This window comes from Orcinus orca, chromosome 13 (assembly GCF_937001465.1).
Source record: "Orcinus orca chromosome 13, mOrcOrc1.1, whole genome shotgun sequence".
NCBI classification, from domain to species: Eukaryota; Metazoa; Chordata; class Mammalia; order Artiodactyla; family Delphinidae; genus Orcinus; species Orcinus orca.
This window is the reverse complement of record NC_064571.1, coordinates 11447992-11466549: the sequence shown is the minus strand read 5'-3', so window position 1 is coordinate 11466549 and position 18558 is coordinate 11447992. Positions and strand designations below refer to the sequence as shown.

Sequence of the window (18558 nt, the reverse complement as noted above, 5' to 3'; positions counted from 1 at the left end):
AACAGGGCAGCCCCTTGATCCCAAAGTGCTGGAAATGGAGTCCACAGGAGCCACGCTCAGAATCCATCACCTGCAGTGGACCTCAGCATAGGCCTCAGAGGCATAACTGAGTTTATCTGCAGAGATGGATGACAGGCTAGAAAGCTTCGCACCAAGGCAAATGCTCAAGGGGTCTTGCACCTTGGGGACATTAGAGGGCATCATGGAGACAAATCACGTCATAGGAGGGGGACTGAGAACCTAAGTGTTTGCCCTTTTATCGTTTTGCTTGATCATAAAAATAAAGCATGCTTCCTGCAAAACCATTCAAAACGCAGAAAAACACATCAGAACAAAGGACAAGTCCCATGACCCAAGACAACCACTGTTCATTTTTTGTGAGGTTTTAACTTTTGGATTAGATACACATGCACACACACACACACAGGCATCACCTTGCAGGTGCTGGACCAAGGGACGCAGGTCCTACATTAACTCTTTACTCTCCACTCTGGGTTGTGGCATCATTTCCATGTCAATGAACAGAGCAAAAGTTGGACCCTGAGCCTCAATTTCACTTCTGTTCCTCTGTGTTCTTTTCTGTCCAAGAAGGGGGTCTCCTTGCCCCCCTCCATTCGTCTGCCCACTTCTCCTCCCACACCCACCATCTGCTCTGGGCCAAGAGAAGCCACACATGGGAACGGATCATTTCCTTCTTTATAAACATAGCTCGTCAATGAGGTCGGCCTGAGGGGGCTTTGAGGGGCTGCCAGGGTCTCAGAGGCTGGGGGACAGGAAACAGCCTGGACCCTCAGGTGTCACCCATCTGAATTTCAGCCTGGCCCTGCCACAGTGAAAGCTGGATTCCCATCTCAGGGTCCCAGACCCCAACTGTAAAAAGCAACTGTCCACTTGGGCAGGAAGGCTCACAAAGGCTGTGACTGGGCAAAGGTCAAATCCATGCAGGGAGGTGGGGGGGGGGAGGGGGGGGGAAGGGCTGGGAAGAGGAAGGCTCCATACCAGGGGGAAGGAAGGCGTATCTCAGAGGAAGCTGCCAAACCAGGGCCCCCACCTGCCAAGGTCTCTTCCAGGACTCTTTTTTAAATTAATTAATTAATTTATTTTTGGCTGCATTGGGTCTTCGTTGCTGCGCACGGGCTTTCTCTAGTTGCGGCGAGCAGGGGCTACTCTTCATTGTGGTGCGCGGGCTTCTCGTTGCGGTGGCTTCTCTTGTTGTGGAGCATGGGCTCCACAAGCCCATCGGCATGTGGGCTTCAGTAGTTGTGGCACGTGGGCTTCAGCAGTTGTGGCACGTGGGCTCAGTAGTTGTGGCACGCGGGCTCAGTAGTTGTGGCACGCGGGCTCAGTAGTTGTGGCACATGGGCTCAGTAGTTGTGGCTCACAGGCTCTAGAGCGCAGGCTCAGTAATTGTGGCGCACGGGCTTAGTTGCTCCGCGGCACTTGGGATCCTCCCGGACCAGGGCTCGAACCTGTGTCCCCTGCATTCGCAGGCAGATTCTTAACCACTGTGCCCCCATGGAAGTCCCTTCCAGGACTCTCATTTTTAATATTTTTCTCAAAGAAGAGACCCTCAAATGGTCTAAGTTTGCATTCTTTCAATACCTGGCTCCAAACCTGGCTACGCCATTGACAATAAATAATGAAAATTCGTTTCCATTTCTTAGAGTTAATAACGTATTTGTAATGGAATCAAGAAAAGACATGCAGTGAAACTCTTCCATCCTTGAGTAGGAAAAAGATCAAGATTTATCGCTTCTGGTATCAAACTCTGCCGCAGAGGGCTGGTTGCTTCCCTGAACTCAACACCAAGGGCAGTGTTTGCAGAGACGAGCAGAAGCAGAGACAGAAGTAGCAACAGCAGTCACCCCAGCCAGCTCTTCCTGAGCTGGGATGAGGTCAGGCTCCTGGGAGCAAGGAGGTCACAGAACTACCCTCCAGCCACCCCACCGCTCCTCCAGGGAAAGTCTTGTCCATCTTCTCTCCAACCCACCCTCTCACATGGATCTAATGGAGACGCCTCGGGGCTGACAACGCCCCTCTTCCTGGGAGGCTGACCAGCTCCCGCGACCCCACCTGCTGGCCCAGGGGTGGACACAGACAAAGATGCTGTGTGTCCCCCAGCTCACCCCATGCCCGTGCCAGAACCCGGTAGGCGGACCTTCCCACCCCAGCCAGGCTTCCTTGCCATCTGGGCTCAGTTTACAAGTGAAGCCCAGCTCTCAAAGCCCTGAAGGGCCCAGGCATGGGGGGGCACAAGGACGGGGGGTCCTTGAGGCTCCATTCTCACGTGACCTGGCTTGACGGTCATCCTGACAGCGACAGTCTCGGCACAGTGGCTATTTCTGAGAGCCACCTCGAGGATAATAGAGCCCCAGACCCCTCCAGGCAGCCACGGATGACCCCTTGGACCTCGGAAGGGCCCTCTCACGCTGGTTTCTTCTAAGCCACAGCTATGTGTCATGTCAGCATGTTGTTAATGGGAACACAGATGTTTTGATGCCGTTAGATCTATGAAAGGACGGAGCACACTTGCCAAGTGTGTGCCTGCTAGCCAAGGCTCGAGGCTCTCTGCATCTGAGTCATGTAGAATTTGCACAGGATTTTTTTTCTCCGAAAGTTTTTTTTGTTTTGTTCTGTTTTGTTTTTTTAATTTTAGGCCAAATCAGAAGCGGGTTAGAACTCCTCAACTTCTCTCATTCCAGTGACCTTGACCCAGCACCCACACAGAAGAGTAACGGAAGGACACTTCTGGGGGAAGTGAGGGAATTTTACTTGGGGAGGTGCCCAAGGCCCTGTTTTAGGGTTCTCCAGAGAAACAGAACCAAGAAGAACCAATTGTATCTGTACACACCCTGTAGAGAGGGAGAGAGAAGGAGAGAGATTTATTTTAAGGAATTGGCTCATGCAAAGTGTGGGCTGGAGACCCAGGGAAGAGTTGGTATTGTAGCTCCAAAGGCCGTCTGGAGGCATAAAGCCCTCCTTCTCTGGGGACCTCAGTCTTTGGGATGAAGCCCACCCACATTATGGATAGCAGCCTGCTTTACTCAAAGTCTACCATTTAATGCTAATCAAGTCTAAAAAAATACCTTCACAGAGACTTCCCTGACAATCCAGTGGTTAAGACTCCATGCTTCTACTGCAGGGCCGCAGGTTCAATCCCTGGTCAGGGAACTAAGATCCTGCATGCCGCACCGTGTGGCCAAAAAAAAAAAAACCTTCACAGCAACATCGAGACTGGTGTTTCACTAAATATCTGGTCTAGCCAAGTGGACAAATAAAATTAGCTGTCACAACCCTCCAGCAGAGTCTCCCTTTGTGTACTCAGGGCATTTTGGTTTCTTACGATACCGGCTGCCCAAAATTCTATATTTTCGCCCCAACTCAATTCTTGTCTACTTTTTGAAGTGGCCACGGGAACAATGACAACAGTGGAAGCCAAGAGGCAGTACTGCCACCACACTGCACACAAGCGAACTCGTTAGATGCTCACGACAGCCCCGGGATATGGGCACCATTATTACACCCACTTTACAGGCAAGGAAGCCAAGTAGTCACTTGGCCACGGTGACGCATCCAGTATTGAAATCCCAGCAGGCCTCCTCCAGACCCTGATGTGAAACTTCAGAGAGGGGTCCATGGAGACCCCCCAGGAGCCCTCCTCTGTCCATCTCCCGACTCCTCTCCTTTTCTAGCACCCCCTTGACAGGCAGCTCTGGTCACCTCTCTTCTGGCCCCTTTGCATGCCTGAGGGCGGAGAACAAGTTATAGACAACTTGGAATCCTCATCACTGAGGACAGGACCTGAGTACACACGAGATGCTCATTTGAGCGAACCAACAAAACAGATGAATGAGGAGCGAAGGAAGATGTAAGTGTGAGCCCAGGGCAGTCTTCCTCATCTTACTCCCCAAATCCACCATATTCTTTCACTGGCTTGCTGCCCAGCCACGCTTCCCATGGCCACATTCACCTGCAGACTTGGTTGTGCCTTTAACACTATCACTTTACGTCCAGCAAATATCTCCCCTAACGCCCAGCCCAGTGGGGAGCTCCGTGCACACACACACATTCACACACACACATACACAATACACATATACACACACATACCACATACACACAATACACATATACATACCACATACACACACACATATAAAACCAGCCACAGTCCCCTGTGGAGCCCCCTGGTACTGGGCCTTCCCCTCACCTCTCTCCATAACTTGAGGACCTCCTGGCTGCAGAAATGGGGCATGTTTTGCTTACTTCCTTTTGGGACTTAACCCAATATGAGTAGAGAAGGAGAGAGGAAGTTGAGAAAATAAAGAGGAAAAGAAGAGGAAAAAGAAACTTAGTATAGCGCATCTTCTCCTCACTTACTCATTTTTTGTTTGATTTTTTCTTCTTTTTTATATTACATTTTTTATTGTGGTATAATTGACATACAACATTCTGTTAGTTTCACATGTACAACTGAATGATTCCATAATTCATTCATTTATTCATTATTCCACAAATATTCACTAAGCATCCTACTTCGTGCCAGGTACTGACGTAAGAAACGGAGCCATCATTATCTCATTTAGTCCTCCTTGCAGCCCCCCTAGGCAGGCATAGTTATCCCCATTTCACAGCTACAGAAACTGAGGCTCAGAGCATCTGGTTGGTCAATGGCAAGGCTACCTTACCACTCACACTGTGCCCAGTCCACCCACTGGGAAAGTACATTCTTCTTCTCTCTTCAGCCCGAGGGAACCAGGACGAGGGGCTCAGAGGCCCCAGTTTGCTAGCCGACCCTCTCAGTCCCCCCACTGTCCCCCCCAACACACGCATGGACCCTTCAGGGAACGTCAGCCCACATGTGTGCACATTCACACATGATCCAAGATTTCTGCGACTTGTGAAAGTGGACATCTGGATCTGACCGGGTCTCCTGGGGCTGACGCCAAGGAGGCGGAGGGCGCTGGGGGGCCCGGTCCTGGCAGGCAGCGTGGGCAGAATGAAGGGGACTGATGAAGTGAGTGCGGTAGGCATGGCCATGCATGAGAGGTGGAGCCTTGTGAGTCCTTACTCTTAAAGAAACTCACCTGGATGGTTGTGAAGGCTCAATGACACACGTGGTACACTTTCAGATCTTCCTACCTTCGCTAGCGAAAAATCCCAAGCGTTTCTCCGTGAGCAGGCAACGGTGCGACAGAAACTACCCTGTCCTGCACCTGCACCTGCGTGCCACCTGCTCTCCCTGCATCCTCCCGGGCCCTCCTGCAATCGAAGCTTCCCAAAAGACAGAGGTCAGAACCCCAACACAGGACTCACTGGGCTAAAATCAGGGTAAGAGTCTCAGGTTTCTGGGATAAGAACATAGATATCTTTGGGCGAAGGGCATTATTCTGCTTACAGAGCCGTATGTGATCAAGCCCTGCCACCTCCAACTGTGTCCAGATCAGGCACCTTCTGTGTCCCAAGATTCAGACCTCCTCTGTGTTTCTCCACACACCTCAGCAAGATTACTTCTACCTCAGGGCCTTTGCACTGGCTGTTTCCTCTGCCCAGATTCTGCCCCTGGTCCTTGAAAGCCAGGCTCTTGTCTTTCCATTTTCATTTAGAAGCCCCCTTCTCGAAGAGCCCTTACCTGCCTACTGAGTACTAAGCAGCCTCCTGGCCACCCTCCAACACAACACCCCACTTCCACGCTCTGCCTCCAGGTACGTTCAGGTTTGTCTTGTTTTCTCTGCCTGCTTGGTGAGCCACGTGACAACAGGGTCTGTGTCCACCTCATCGTTCTCTACCCTAACGCGTACTGAGCCCTTATCTTGGACCTGTTCTCTGAATGTCACTCATTTTCTCCTTCCTACAACCCCACGAGACAGGTATCTCAGAGGAGGAGACTGACTCACAGAGGCAGGAACTTGCCCCGGGTCACTCAGCCGGGAAGCATCAGAGCCGGAACACAGACCAGGCACTCAGGGTCTTCTCCACTTGCTACGCTGCCTCGGGCCCTGCTGCCCCGCCAGACCCAGAGAATCACCTGGCAGGAAAGGCTCTCAGGACACAGTTGTAGAATAGTTGTAGAATCTAACCTTACTAGTTAGATTCCTTCTGGGAAGATAAAAAATCTTTAATTATGCCATCAGAGAAGGCGCTGGGAGGTAATACTGACAAGTTTGTATGTTTTTCACACCACAGTGTAAATGACTGATGGTGTCTGATGCTTCCCTGGAAGAAGCTTGTCTTTTTGTCTTTTTTTGCCTACAGACACCCCCGGCGCTTTCCCTTTCTTCAGATCAGTCAAGAATCCTCTGATTCTCTCGGCTCCCTGGGCCGCGCACCCAGTTACCGATCACACTCTGCCCCCAACCCCTCCCGCAGAGACGGGAAGTCCAGCCTAGGGGAGCAGAGGGAAGGGCATCTCCTGAGGGTCTAGAGGTAACCTGATCCCCGGCATAAAGAGACATGTCTGAGTCAGGAGCCAACCAGGTGACAACGGTGAAGTCAGGGGGCAGCCTAGGGTCTCCTGAGTCCCTGGAGTTGCCATCCCACCCCCACACCTCCAGTCTTTGATGTGAATGATGTCACGTCTCAGTCTTACCTGGAAACGCAGCCCCAAGGTGAGCTCCCTGGGCTTTGCTTCCCATTTAAGCTGCTTCCCTCTGCAGAGTCTGGCGCCCAGACTGCCAGAGGGACACGTGTTTTCCCACATACAGGGAAAATCAATGGTTACTTCCTCGAGATAGAGGTTTACTTACTGAAATGGGTAGGTTTGGGTCCTGTCAAATGGTAGGTGCCTATTGTTTTCTTAAATGAAGATGTCTGTGACATCCTTATTTTAGGTGCCAGGCAACTCCAGAGAAGCAGGGAAGACTCAGGTAGAGGGTTTGAGAGGACATAGAAAGTTCTGCCCACTCAGGGAGTCTGCCCCGTTGTCCCCAGGGCCCCAGGGCTGCACAAGCCTTGGGAAAGTTGGTAGAAGCATGGCAGCCCACCATTGCCCCTATAGATCAGGGGCACCGTCAGGCCTCTGTCAACAGTCAGGGGATGGACACTCCTCCTGGGGCAGCTGGCTGGGAGGCAGGTGGAGGTGGGCGCATGGAGGGAGGGGCCGGTGCCCAGATGGTGGGGTGAGCAGCTCCACAGGCATCTGGCTTGGTCTGCCTGGAATCAAGTCCAGTGTCAAACAGAATCCTCCAGGGGGGAGCAGGCCTGGGAGGGCATCAGTTCCTGCCTGAAAGACTCCAGGCCAACCCGAGAACCCAGGGCACTGCCTCCTTCCCCAGCTGTTCACATCCAGTCCACACCCTCAGCACTCGTTGCCCAACGCCCCCGGGGGCCAGAAACTGCCCCACAGAGCAAAGGGGTCTCCACTCTTCTCTGTAATCAGGGCGGTCCTCGACAGGACTTGGAAAGAGTCCCCCTCCTGAAGTTGCCAGGGAAAGGTGGAGGCTGCTGGAGAAAGTGGAAGACACCAGGACAGCCTCCCGGTCACCCATCCTCACCCTGACCCCACCCATTCATCTGAACACTGTCTCTGGGGGCAGTAAAGCCCTGGATCACTACTGATGAAGGTTTGCAGAATGGCAATCTCTTCCTCCCCACACCCACGCCATCTGCAAGGAGGCTCTGCCAGTCTTCCCATCCAGAGGGAGGTCTGTTTTCCCATCTCCGGATATGGGCGGGTCTTGTGACTTGCTTTGGCCAACAGAATGCACTGGAAGCGATATACCAGTTCCAAGGCTGGCTCTGGATTAACCACATTGTCTAGTTTCTGTATGTGATGTTTTGACATCTGGGGCCACGCTGACTTGGCACAGACTGCCCCTCTGTGGCAGGGCCAGCAAATTCCTAGAGACAGCAAACAACACAACACCCTCCCTGCCCATGCCCAGCACACCTTTGGTAGCAAACCAACTGAACCAGAGCCCATCCGCCTGCTTATCTGGCTCCGAAGCTTGTGAGACACTAACACCCGCCCAGTCCCCACCAACAAACCCGGGGTTCGGTATCAGACGACTAGGGGCAGCCCTATATACCACCATCCTGCTACAATTATCCCAACTAGCCAATCTTAACCCGGTTAGTCCCCTTAACCTGTCTCACCCATTTCTTCCCTCAAAACCCCCAGTAAAGGCTTTCCAGAAGTTTCCCTCCCTCTCTTCCTGCCTGCTGTTCTCTCTGTAGCCCAACTTGGTATGACATTCTCCCTCCTCGATAGTGGGAGTAACACACTATCTTTTCCGGCAGTGTCTCCTGATCTGTTGGCCTCACCACACTTGGAGGACGCCAAAATCCCAGCTTCATTTTAGAACAGCGTCTCAAGAAGTCTTGGGCATTCTGCTCGTCCTGGCCCTTGACCACTTTCTACCATGTGAAAAACCCAGCTAGCCTGCTGGAGGATGAGAGGCTGCATGGAGCAGAGCCACCCTGGACCAACCAGCCGCAGCTCACCTGGCAGCCGTCCACAGGTGAAGAGGAGCCCAGACCCGAAAAGCGGAGCCTGGAGCCATTGAGCAGAACAGTCGAGCTGAGCCCAGCTCAGACTGCCACCCTGATCAGCCAACTCCAGATCTAGAGCGGCCCTTTCAAAACCAAATGCACGGTCCTTGTCTGTTTTGTTCCCGGCCTGGGCCACGGCAGTCAGCAAATATTTGTTTGATGAAATGCCCCATTTTCAAAATGGATGATTCCCATGTCCCCGTAGCTTCCGCTCACCCCCATGTATTCTTATAATACAGGCGCCGGTGTATAAAACCCTGCTGCGGGCTAGCAAATACTCCTGGTGCTGCGAGCACGGCAGATACCTTTAATCGAGCATGGTATCCTTCTGTGCTGAGTTCTCAAGCAAACAGCAATCCATCTCAACCTGGAGTCCAGCCACTCCATCGAAACTGGCAGTAGAATTGACATCGATAAGCTGACCATACTACACCGGGAAGGAACATACTTGGGTTTTCATATTTCCACCCTTCTTCATCTCATTTGTTCTCAGACCAGGGAATAGGTCTCAAACCCTCCCCACCTCCTTCCCTCCCAACTCAGTCAGTGGGGGGACACTGGATGGGGGCATTTCCCGCCCCCCCCCCCCCCCCCGCTCCTTCCTCTGGCTTTGTTCCCAACATGAGGATTCAGCTGCCACTTCCTCAGGCACATCAGGCTCCCCATCTCCAGCGTGGGGATAATGGTGCTACCGTTGCCTGCTTTAAAGTTTCAGGGTAGAAAAATGGTGACATCTACAATAGGAAAGTGATCTGGGAAGGGCTAAGGATCGCAGATTAAAACATCATTTTTCCTGAGAACGTGTTCAAAAAAACAAGGGAATAAGCCAAGAAAGAGGAAGACATATGATCTAGAAAACATAAACTCCAGCGCAGGCCAAAGTCCCTGGGTAGCCACAGGGCCATGAGCCCAGAGAAGGTCAGCATGACTGGGATCCAGGGGGAAAGCAGCCCGACAGAATATGGACTAGGAAAGAGATTATTGGAAACAACTGTGCTTATGTAGAGGACGAACCGGGCAAAAGTGAAAAATCTTGAGGAAAACCAAAAAGTTACACAAGAAAGGAAATTAATCATAGTAGACTATTTGGCTCTGCAGCGAACAATGGAACAAAGTACTCATCTGTCGTTACAGGAGATCAATTGTTGAGAAATGGGGAGTAATTTCCAGGGCATTTAAAATCAGTTACCTCAAGAGACAGTGAGGACTGTGGAACAATTTCTTGAAAGCCACAAGCTACCAAAAGTCACCCAAAGGAAAAAGGCTACCCTAAGTAGTTCTGTATCTGTCAGAGAAATTGAATTCATAGTTAAAAACCTTCCAGAAAAGAAATCTCCAAGCCCACAGGGTTTCACTGGTCAATTCTACCAAACATTATAAGAGGAACTGACACCACCTCTACACAGTTTCATCCAGAAAACAGAAGAGAAGGGGACAGCTCACAACTCATTTTAGGAAGCCAGTATTACCCTGGTAACAAAACCAGGTAAAGACAGTAGAAGAAATCCATAAATGAGGGATAGCAAACTGTGTCTGTAGAAAGAGGGCCAGAGAGTCAAAGTTTTCATCTTTGCAGCCCATAGGGTCTCTGTTCCAACTGCTCACCTCCGCAATTGCAGTGCAAAAGGCAGATATGGATGACATGTAAGTAATCAGTATGGACAGATTTGACCAGCAGTGTACTGGATGTACATGGACCATAGTTTGCTGACCCCTGCTATACACCAATATCCCTCATGAACAAGATACAAGAATTCTCACAAAACATTAGCAAGTAGAATCCAGAAATATAGACGATGTATACGATGCCATAATCAATTAGGGTTTATCTGGGAATGCAAGGCTGGTTTCAAAATTAGAAAATCAATCACACAGCATTGTAAATCAACTGTACTTCAATTTTAAAAAATTAAAAATAAATTTAAAAATTCAGTCAAAGTCATCCACTTTAATAACAGACTGAAGAAAAACCACAGGATCACATCAATGAAAGCAGAAAAAGCATGTGATAAAATTCAACACCCATTCATAATGAATACTCCATCAAACTATGGCCAGAAGAGAACCTTAACCTGACAAATGGCATCTGCAAAAACCCACAACCTAGCATCCCACTTAATATTAAAAAACGGAATGCATTCTTCGCAAGTTCTAAAACAAGGCAAGAATGTCCACTCTCTTACTCAACACAGTACTGGAAGTTTTAATAAGTGTAATAAGGCTAAATAAATAAATAAATGGCGCATGGATTAGAAAGGAAGAAATAAAATTGCCCCTATTCACAGATAACATGATTGTTTATGTAAAAAAAATCTGAGGGAATCTACAAAAAAAAAAAGCCCTATAACTAATAAGTGTGTTCCACAAAGTCACAGGACACCATGTCAACACAGAAAAGCCCACTGAATTTCCATATACAAGGAATATAGCATTGGAAATGAAAAAATTTAAAACCTAATACCACTTAAAATAGCTCCAAAAATGAAATACTTAGATATAAATCTAACAAAACATGTTTCTGTTGGTAACTAAAAAATGCTGATGAGGGAAATCAAGGAAGATCTAAATAAATGGAAAGACAGATTGTTTTCACAGATTGGAAGACTCAATATTGTTAAGATGCCAATTCACCCCTAATTGATCAGTAGGTTTAATGCAGTTCCAATCAAAATTCCAGTGGAATTCTGTGGATAGGGACAAGCCGATTCTAAAATTTTAATGGAAATACAAGCTATAATAACTGAAACAATTTTGAAAAAGAATAATAAAGTCTTAAGATCTATCCAATTTTAAGTCTTATATAAAATTACAGTAACGGGACTTCCCTGGTGGTGCAGTGGTTAAGAATCCGCCTGCCAATGCAGGGGACACGGGTTCGATCCCTGGTCTGGGAAGATCCCACATGCCTCTGGAGCAACTAAGCCCGTGCGCCACAACTGCTGATTCTGTGCTCTAGAGCCTGCAAACCACAACTACTGAGCCCACGTGCTACAACTACTGAAGCCCGTGCGCCTAGAGCTCGTGCTCTGCAACGAAAGGCCACTGCAATGAGAAGCCCGTGCATGGCAACAAAGAGTAGACGCCTGCTCGCCACAGCTAGAGAAAGCCCATGTGCAACGAAGACCCAATGCAGCCAAATAACTAACTAACTAAATAAATAAAATTACAGTAATAAAGATAGTGTGTTACTGGCAGAAATAAACCCATATGACGCACTGATTTTTGACAAAGTTGCTCAGACAATTCAACGGCAATTCAACAGTCTTTTCTACAAATGCTGTTGGAACAAGTGGATATCTACAGGCAAAGTGTTTATCTCAACATAAACCTCACACTTCACACAAAAATTAACTCAAAATAAATTACAGATCAAAATGCAAAAATGCAAAACTACAAAAATTTTAGAAGAAAACATACAAGAAAATTTTCATGATCTGGGGTCAAAGAGTTCTTAGACTTGACACCAAAACCACGATCTATAAAAATAAAAAATCGATTAATTGGACTTCATCAAAATTTAAAATCTTTGGTCTGGGAAAGACACTGCTTAGACAAGCTGCAGTGAATGAAATCATGCCATTTGCAGCCACACAGATGGACCTGGAGATAGTCAAAGTAAGTCAGAGAAAGACAAACATCATATGACATCACTTATGTGGAATCTAAAAAAAAATGATACAAATGAACTTATTTACAAAACAGAAATAGACTCACAGGCTTAGAAAACAAATTTATGGTTACCAAAGGGGAAAAGTGGGGTAGGGAGAAGAATAAATTACAAGTTTGGGATTAACATATACACACTACTATATATAAAATAGATTATCAACAAGGATCTACTGTAGAGCACAGGGAACTATACTCAATACTCTGTAATAACCTATATGGGAAAATAATCTGAAAAAGAATAGATATAGGAATATGTATAACTAACTCACTTTGCTGTACACCTGAAACTAACACAACATTGTAAATCAACTCTACTCCAATATAAAATAAAAAAAACTTTTTTAAAGACAAGCTGCAGATAGGGAGAAAATATTGGCAACTCACACATCTGATAAGGGATTTCTATTTAGAATGTATAAAGAATACTCAAAACTTAACAATAAGAAAACAAATCACCCATTTGGAAAATGGGCAGAGGGCCTGAACAGACACTTCACCCAGTAAACTATTCAAATGGCAAATAAGCACATGAAAAGATGTCAATATTATCAGTTATTAGAGAAATGGAAATTAAAACCACAATGAGATACTATTCCATACTTATTAGAGTGACTTAGAAACAAACAGACAAACCCGATAATATTAAGTGCTGGTGAGGATGCAGGGCAACTGGGTCTTTTATGTATTGCTGGTGGGAATGCAAAATGATACAACTGATATGGAATACAGTTTGGCTGCTTCTGACAAAGTTAAAGATACACTTACCATATAACCCAGCAATCCCACTCCTAGATATTTACCCAAGAGAAATGAGTGTTTTTACATTCACACAAAAGCTGTATGGGAATGTTTACGGCAGCTCTAGTCATAATCACCAAAAACTGGAACTGATACCATGGGTGTCATTCAGTTCAGTGGCTGAATTGATTAAAAAAAAAGCTGTGATACGTCCACACAATGGAATACTACCCAGCAATAGGAAGGAACTGTGCATCCCCAGAACGACATGGAAGAATCTTAAATGCTTTATGCTAAGTTAAAGAAGTACGAGTCAAAAGTCTATGTACTTTTTGCTTCCATTTATATTACACTGTGAAGATGAAAAAACCATAATGATGAAGAACGGATCAGTGTTGCCAGGCGCTAGGGTGCCCGAGGGTGTGACTACATAGGGCATGATGATGTCATTTTGGGGTGGTGGAACTCTTCTGTCTCCTGACTGTGGTGGTGAGTACCACATATAGAACATAGTTCTATGGTTAAAATCATGGAAATGTACACCAAAAACATTTCTTTCCTATTACACTGTAAAAAGCAATGTATCAACTGGGAGTAGACAACCAAAAGAATGAATCTCTAATGGTGGAATTTGGAACCCTGTGACATGTGATCACAAGGAGAGGTTTTGGAGAAGGGGAAACGTTCTGAAATACCATAGCCCCCCCTCCCCACAGGCAACGAGGAGGCCGAGAGCCATTGTGGGGGAAGAGGGTGAGGCGTGGGGTGTGTTAAATGTTCTCCCTTTCCTGTCTCCCCAGCAAGGCTGTTTCTTTTCCTGGGGGAAGGCCACACAGAGTGGGCAGTAGTGTTGGGAAAGGGCTCCCACTTACGGGATCCCCACATTGCTCAACCTTCCCTCCTTCCCCAGGACCACTGGCTCTCCAACAGCAGGTCACAGAAATCTTGCAAAGTGACACAGGACAGATGTGCTGAAAAGTCAGACAAGGATTAGGGGTGAGAGTCCCCCGACTACATAGGACTTTGGGTGAAGGACAGTTTCACTAGAATTTTTAGACTAACTTCTATGGAGAATCCCTTCTGCCTCCCTTTCCCCTTCACAAAGCCCAGTGAGGCAGGTGCTCTCGCAGGTAAAGATACCAACGTTTAGAGGAGAAGGAATTTGAGAAAGCCTGGACGTGGCAGGGCAGGGATGGGACCCAGATCTCCCCCAGGAACAGAGCCTGAGAGAGCTTACTTCCCTGCTTGAACAGCAGCTGCAGACATCTGAGAACTGCCAAGGTGTCACCACTTTTCCAGGTAACCTTCAGAGATCGGATAATGGCAGTGCAGAGCCCCTCAGCTTCCTCTGGTACTTCCTATCCACCCTGCCCCCTCTCCTGGCCTGGGTGGGGAGCCGGCTCAGGGATGCACCTACCTGTGCTTCTGGCTTTGAGCTCTGGGCCTCAGGTTCTGTTATGTAATCTGCATCGTGGGTGGGGCACCCCACTGTTCTGTTGGGTGGGTTGATTGTGGCCCTAGACCAGGCTTCTGCTGCCTGGTGGCTGAGTGATTTCCTGCAGTGGCAACTCACCGCATTCTGCACTCACACGGGCCGTGTTTGGTCTGAACTGAGTTCTCCCTGCCTGGAACCCCTTCCTGTGCCCCAAGGGCTTCTAGGTGGCCACGGTTGTGCCTGTCAGGTATTCAATCCATGGGTGAGAGTCTGTGGGGAAGGGAAAAGGCTTGGAGACCAAGGAGAGAGATTAAATTTACTCCACTCCTTCCTGGCCATGTGAAACTTGAGTAAGTCAGAATCTCCCTGGGTCTCAGCTCCCTCATCTGCAAAATGGGGATGACAATAGTTCCCGACTCACAGCGCTGCTCTGAGAATAAAGAGCCTGCAAGATGCTTAGCAAAGAATACAGCACTCATCACTCAGTGAGCTTTCTTTCCGTCTGCCGTTACTATTATTGTTATGGACGGTATTCTTGGGGTAGCTGCCCCACAGCCCACGGGACACGCCATCGCAGAGGGAGGGGTCTCCAGTTTCCAGAGCCAGTCTGGTGATAGCTGGTTCTGAATCGAGCAATTCCAGTCTCACCTTTGGAAGACACATTTTTATCTGCATTCTTATCTTAATTTTAACCATGAGTTTTTACTGCTTAATGTAAAAGTGAACCTGGTCAAGCACATAAATCCAGTGGGACTCCAACAGACACAAACGTCAGGGAGAGAAAAATTAAACGGCGAGCTGCCTGCAAGTGTGGAAAAGAAATGCAGTCCCAAATCTAAGGTCCCCTAGGCTCAGGTGAGGCTGCTTCAGAAACCTCCCACCTGTCTGCCTGGGAAACGCGGCGAACTGCTAAGAAAGTTCTGAGCCTTTAAAAGTTGGTGGTGGGGCTTCCCTGGTGACGCAGTGGTTAAGAATCCGCCTGCCAATGCAGGGGACACGGGTTCGAGCCCTGGTCCGGGACGATCCCGCATGCCGAGGGAGCAACTAAGCCCGTGAGCCACAACTACTGAGCCTGCGCTATACAGCCCGTGAGCCACAACTACTGAGCCCACCGCCGCATCTACTGAAGCCCGTGCGCCTAGAGCCCGTGCTCCGCAACAAGAGAAGCCACCGCAATGAGAAGCCTGCGCACCGCAACGAAGAGTAGCCCCCGCTCGCCACAACTAGAGAAAGCCCGTGCGCAGCAACGAAGACCCAACGCAGCCAAAAATAAATTAAATAAATAAATTTAAAAGTTGGTGGTGGTAAGAATGATATTTCAGTTAGAAATTTAAATGTTGGAAGTTGGAGGGGAGGGGACAACCTCTACCCTAATTGGGCGAGCAGGGAACTCTTCTGGAGACCTGAGGAAGACCAATGTCTCATAAATCCCAGGGCAATCTTTCTGCAAGGCACGGTTCTCACGCGGAGCCCTCTCTCTCCCTCCCCCCAGCGGACCGAGGCTTTCGCACAAACTGCTCGGCTAGACCAGCCCGGGTTCTCCCAGACGCCCGGCCCGCGATGCATCCGATGACAGATGGGGGGGATCTCACGCTTCCCTCTTAAAACTGAACCCCAGCTCCAGCCTCGCTCCAAGCCCCCAGCCCGAGCATTCCGGTGGAATGTGGCGAGCCCAGGTCCTCCGGCCTTGGCGTGGCCTCCCCTGCAAGCGGGACAGGGGAGGGGCGGGAGGGACACTGACCTGGGAAGCCCGCGATTCGGGGCAGGCGAGGAAAAGCAGCAGGAGGAAGAGCGCGCGGGGACAGTTGGGCACCATCTTGCCAATCGGAACCTTTCTGCTTGGGAAGGGGAAATAACTTTGCCTTCCCTGCCGAGGTTGTCCCAAGCCGATGCCGCAGCCGCCCCTGCGGGGAGCGGGGCTCCGCGCGGCCCCGAGCGGCTCGGGCAGGGAGGGAAGCGGGAGCCCCGGAGCGCAGCCGGGCCCGCCGCGCTCGGGAGGCGCAGTCCCGGGTCCAGGTGCGCCGCGCGCAGACCTGCAGCCGCAGCGTCCAGGAGCGTCCGCAGCCGCCCGCACGAGACAATCGCAGCGAGGCGGGGAGGCGCCAGCCCCTTGGCCAAGGCCGAGGAGGAGGGGCTGCCCGGCCAGGAATGCGCCTGGGAGCGCGCCCAACCCGCGCGGCTCCCCGAGGAGGCCGGGCGCGACGCCGAGGACGAGCGCGGGCATCTTCAGCGCCCTGGCGGGGGAGGCGGCCGAGGCGGCGCGCACGTGCGTGCGGGATCCCGGGAGCCCACCCCGCGCCGGGCCGCTCCTGACCCGCCCCTTTCCCGGCTGGGGATACTGAGGCTGACATCACCCAGCAGAAAGTGGAGCTTCAAACCCAGGTGTGTCCAACTTCAGAGCTCACGTGAGGACATCTTCCTCCACGGCCCTCGGAAGACAGGACTAGATTGGCCAGGAGATGGGCTTCATGAACTCAGACCAAGTTCTCCACCCGAGTAGACTAGTGTCTTTTGTTTGTTTGTTTTTTGCGGTACGCGGGCCTCTCACTGCTGTGGCCTCTCCCGTTGCGGAGCACAGGCTCCGGACGCGCAGGCTCCGGACGCGCAGGCTCAGCGGCCATGGCTCATGGGCCCAGCCGCCCCGCGGCAGGCGGGACCCTCCCGGACCGGGGCACGAACCCGCGTCCCCTGCACCGGCAGGCGGACTCTCAACCACTGCGCCACCAGGGAAGCCCAGACTAGTGTCTTTTTAAACAATGCTATCGGGGTACAAGAACACACACGCACGGTGACTCAGAATCGACAGCCCTCCTCATTTGCTGTCCTCCACTCCCCAAACGGAAGGAGAAACTCAGTTTGGACTGGAGGCCGGGTTATGGGAACACTGGATGCTTTGCTAAGGTCGGGTGGGAAATGCCGCTGGGAAGGGCAGACATGAGCAGTCTGAGCATCCAGGGGCTGTGGGAGGAACCAGATGGCCTCAGCCCCAAGCTCCTGGAAAACATTATTTAAGTTCTTACTGGAAGAATGTTTTCAGAAGGCAACACTGCAGATGTCATGGTGCACACCAAGTCTGGCCAAGCCTCAAATCTATTTTTCCTTTTCCGAATTTCACTTAGCAGAGCCCACTCAGAGTTCAAGGCACAGAGCTCAGAAGGCTGCAGCCTCAGAGCAGGAACCGTTTTCCTTTGGAAAGGAAAGTTGGAGACCCCTGGAAAGGGGACTGGTGGCGCCTGGTGCAGCCTGGCCACCTGGGCAGGAGTTACCCAGGAAATCCTGCTGGGCTGCCCCCTCCACCTTCCTGCCGGAGGAAGGAGAGCAGGTCTGGTACTCCTATCTGCATTCCTGTGGAGACGGCTTGAGAGAGACCTGGGCAGAAGATTGCTTTTCCCTGTCCAGGTGGAGGGCGCTGGGCAGCAGTGACCTGAGCCCGGGCGGCCTGTGGGAATAGTGGTTTTCTGCCTTTGCTCTCTGTGCCAAAGCCCGGCGTCCCCCTCTCTGCCTGCACTCTCCCCACCCCTACCCCCAAGGAAGGATTCCTTCTGGTCACTGTGGCTGTGTTTATTTTGTATTTTATCCTACCTTGTGTTTACATGGCAGCCCCCAAAGCCAAGACTTCTCAGGCGTGTTCCGGCTGTGTGCTGGAACCAGACAGATGTGCGCTGGAACCAGCCAGATGTGCACAAGACCTATTGTCCCTTGAGCCCTCTGAATGGATTCGTAAAGCTGGAAGGCACTCCCGATCTCGCCAGTGAAGAAACTGAAGCCGGGAATGGCTGAGTGACTTGCCCATGGTTTGCAAACCCGAAGGTCTCCAGAGCAGGGCTGCTTCCAGCACAGGCTACCTTATCCCACATTTTACTTAAATAATGCAATCATAGGATTTCAGGAATTTTATTTACAGGAACAGAGTTTTTCCTGTTTCTTTCTTTTTTTTTTTTTGGTTTCTTCTTCTTCTCTTTCTTTTCTTCTTCTTTTACTTTTCAAGCATTTCTAAGTTTCAACACAGTTTTTTTTCCTATTATCAATTTCCATTTGTTTCCCTTGTCCTATGGCTGACTTCTATCTAGTGCTCTGGCATCTGCTCCGAATTAACCTTCTAAGGTCCCACTGCCCCAGCAGTACCGTCCCTTCTCTCTCTGTCCTCAGCTGCCCTTGACCTGTGGTCATCAAGGCACACCCTCCACAGCCTGACCTGCCAAGGCTGCGAAGAGCAGACAGACCGT

The 18558-nt window shown here is 50.1% G+C and overlaps 1 protein-coding gene across 2 annotated transcripts in view; it reads right to left on the bottom strand.

Annotated features, from left to right (window-relative positions):
• Positions 1–16854, bottom strand: part of FBLN7 (fibulin 7) — a 59363-nt gene extending 42509 nt beyond the window's left edge. The window contains exon 1 of one of the 2 annotated variants that reach the window (XM_049695700.1): positions 16074–16854. In XM_049695700.1, the coding sequence (XP_049551657.1) occupies positions 16074–16556 (483 nt within the window). In that variant the 5' untranslated portion in view covers positions 16557–16854. The remainder of the gene's footprint in view (positions 1–16073) is intronic. The other variant, XM_004276754.3, reaches the window with a different exon arrangement.
• Positions 16855–18558: the final 1704 nt, after the last annotated feature.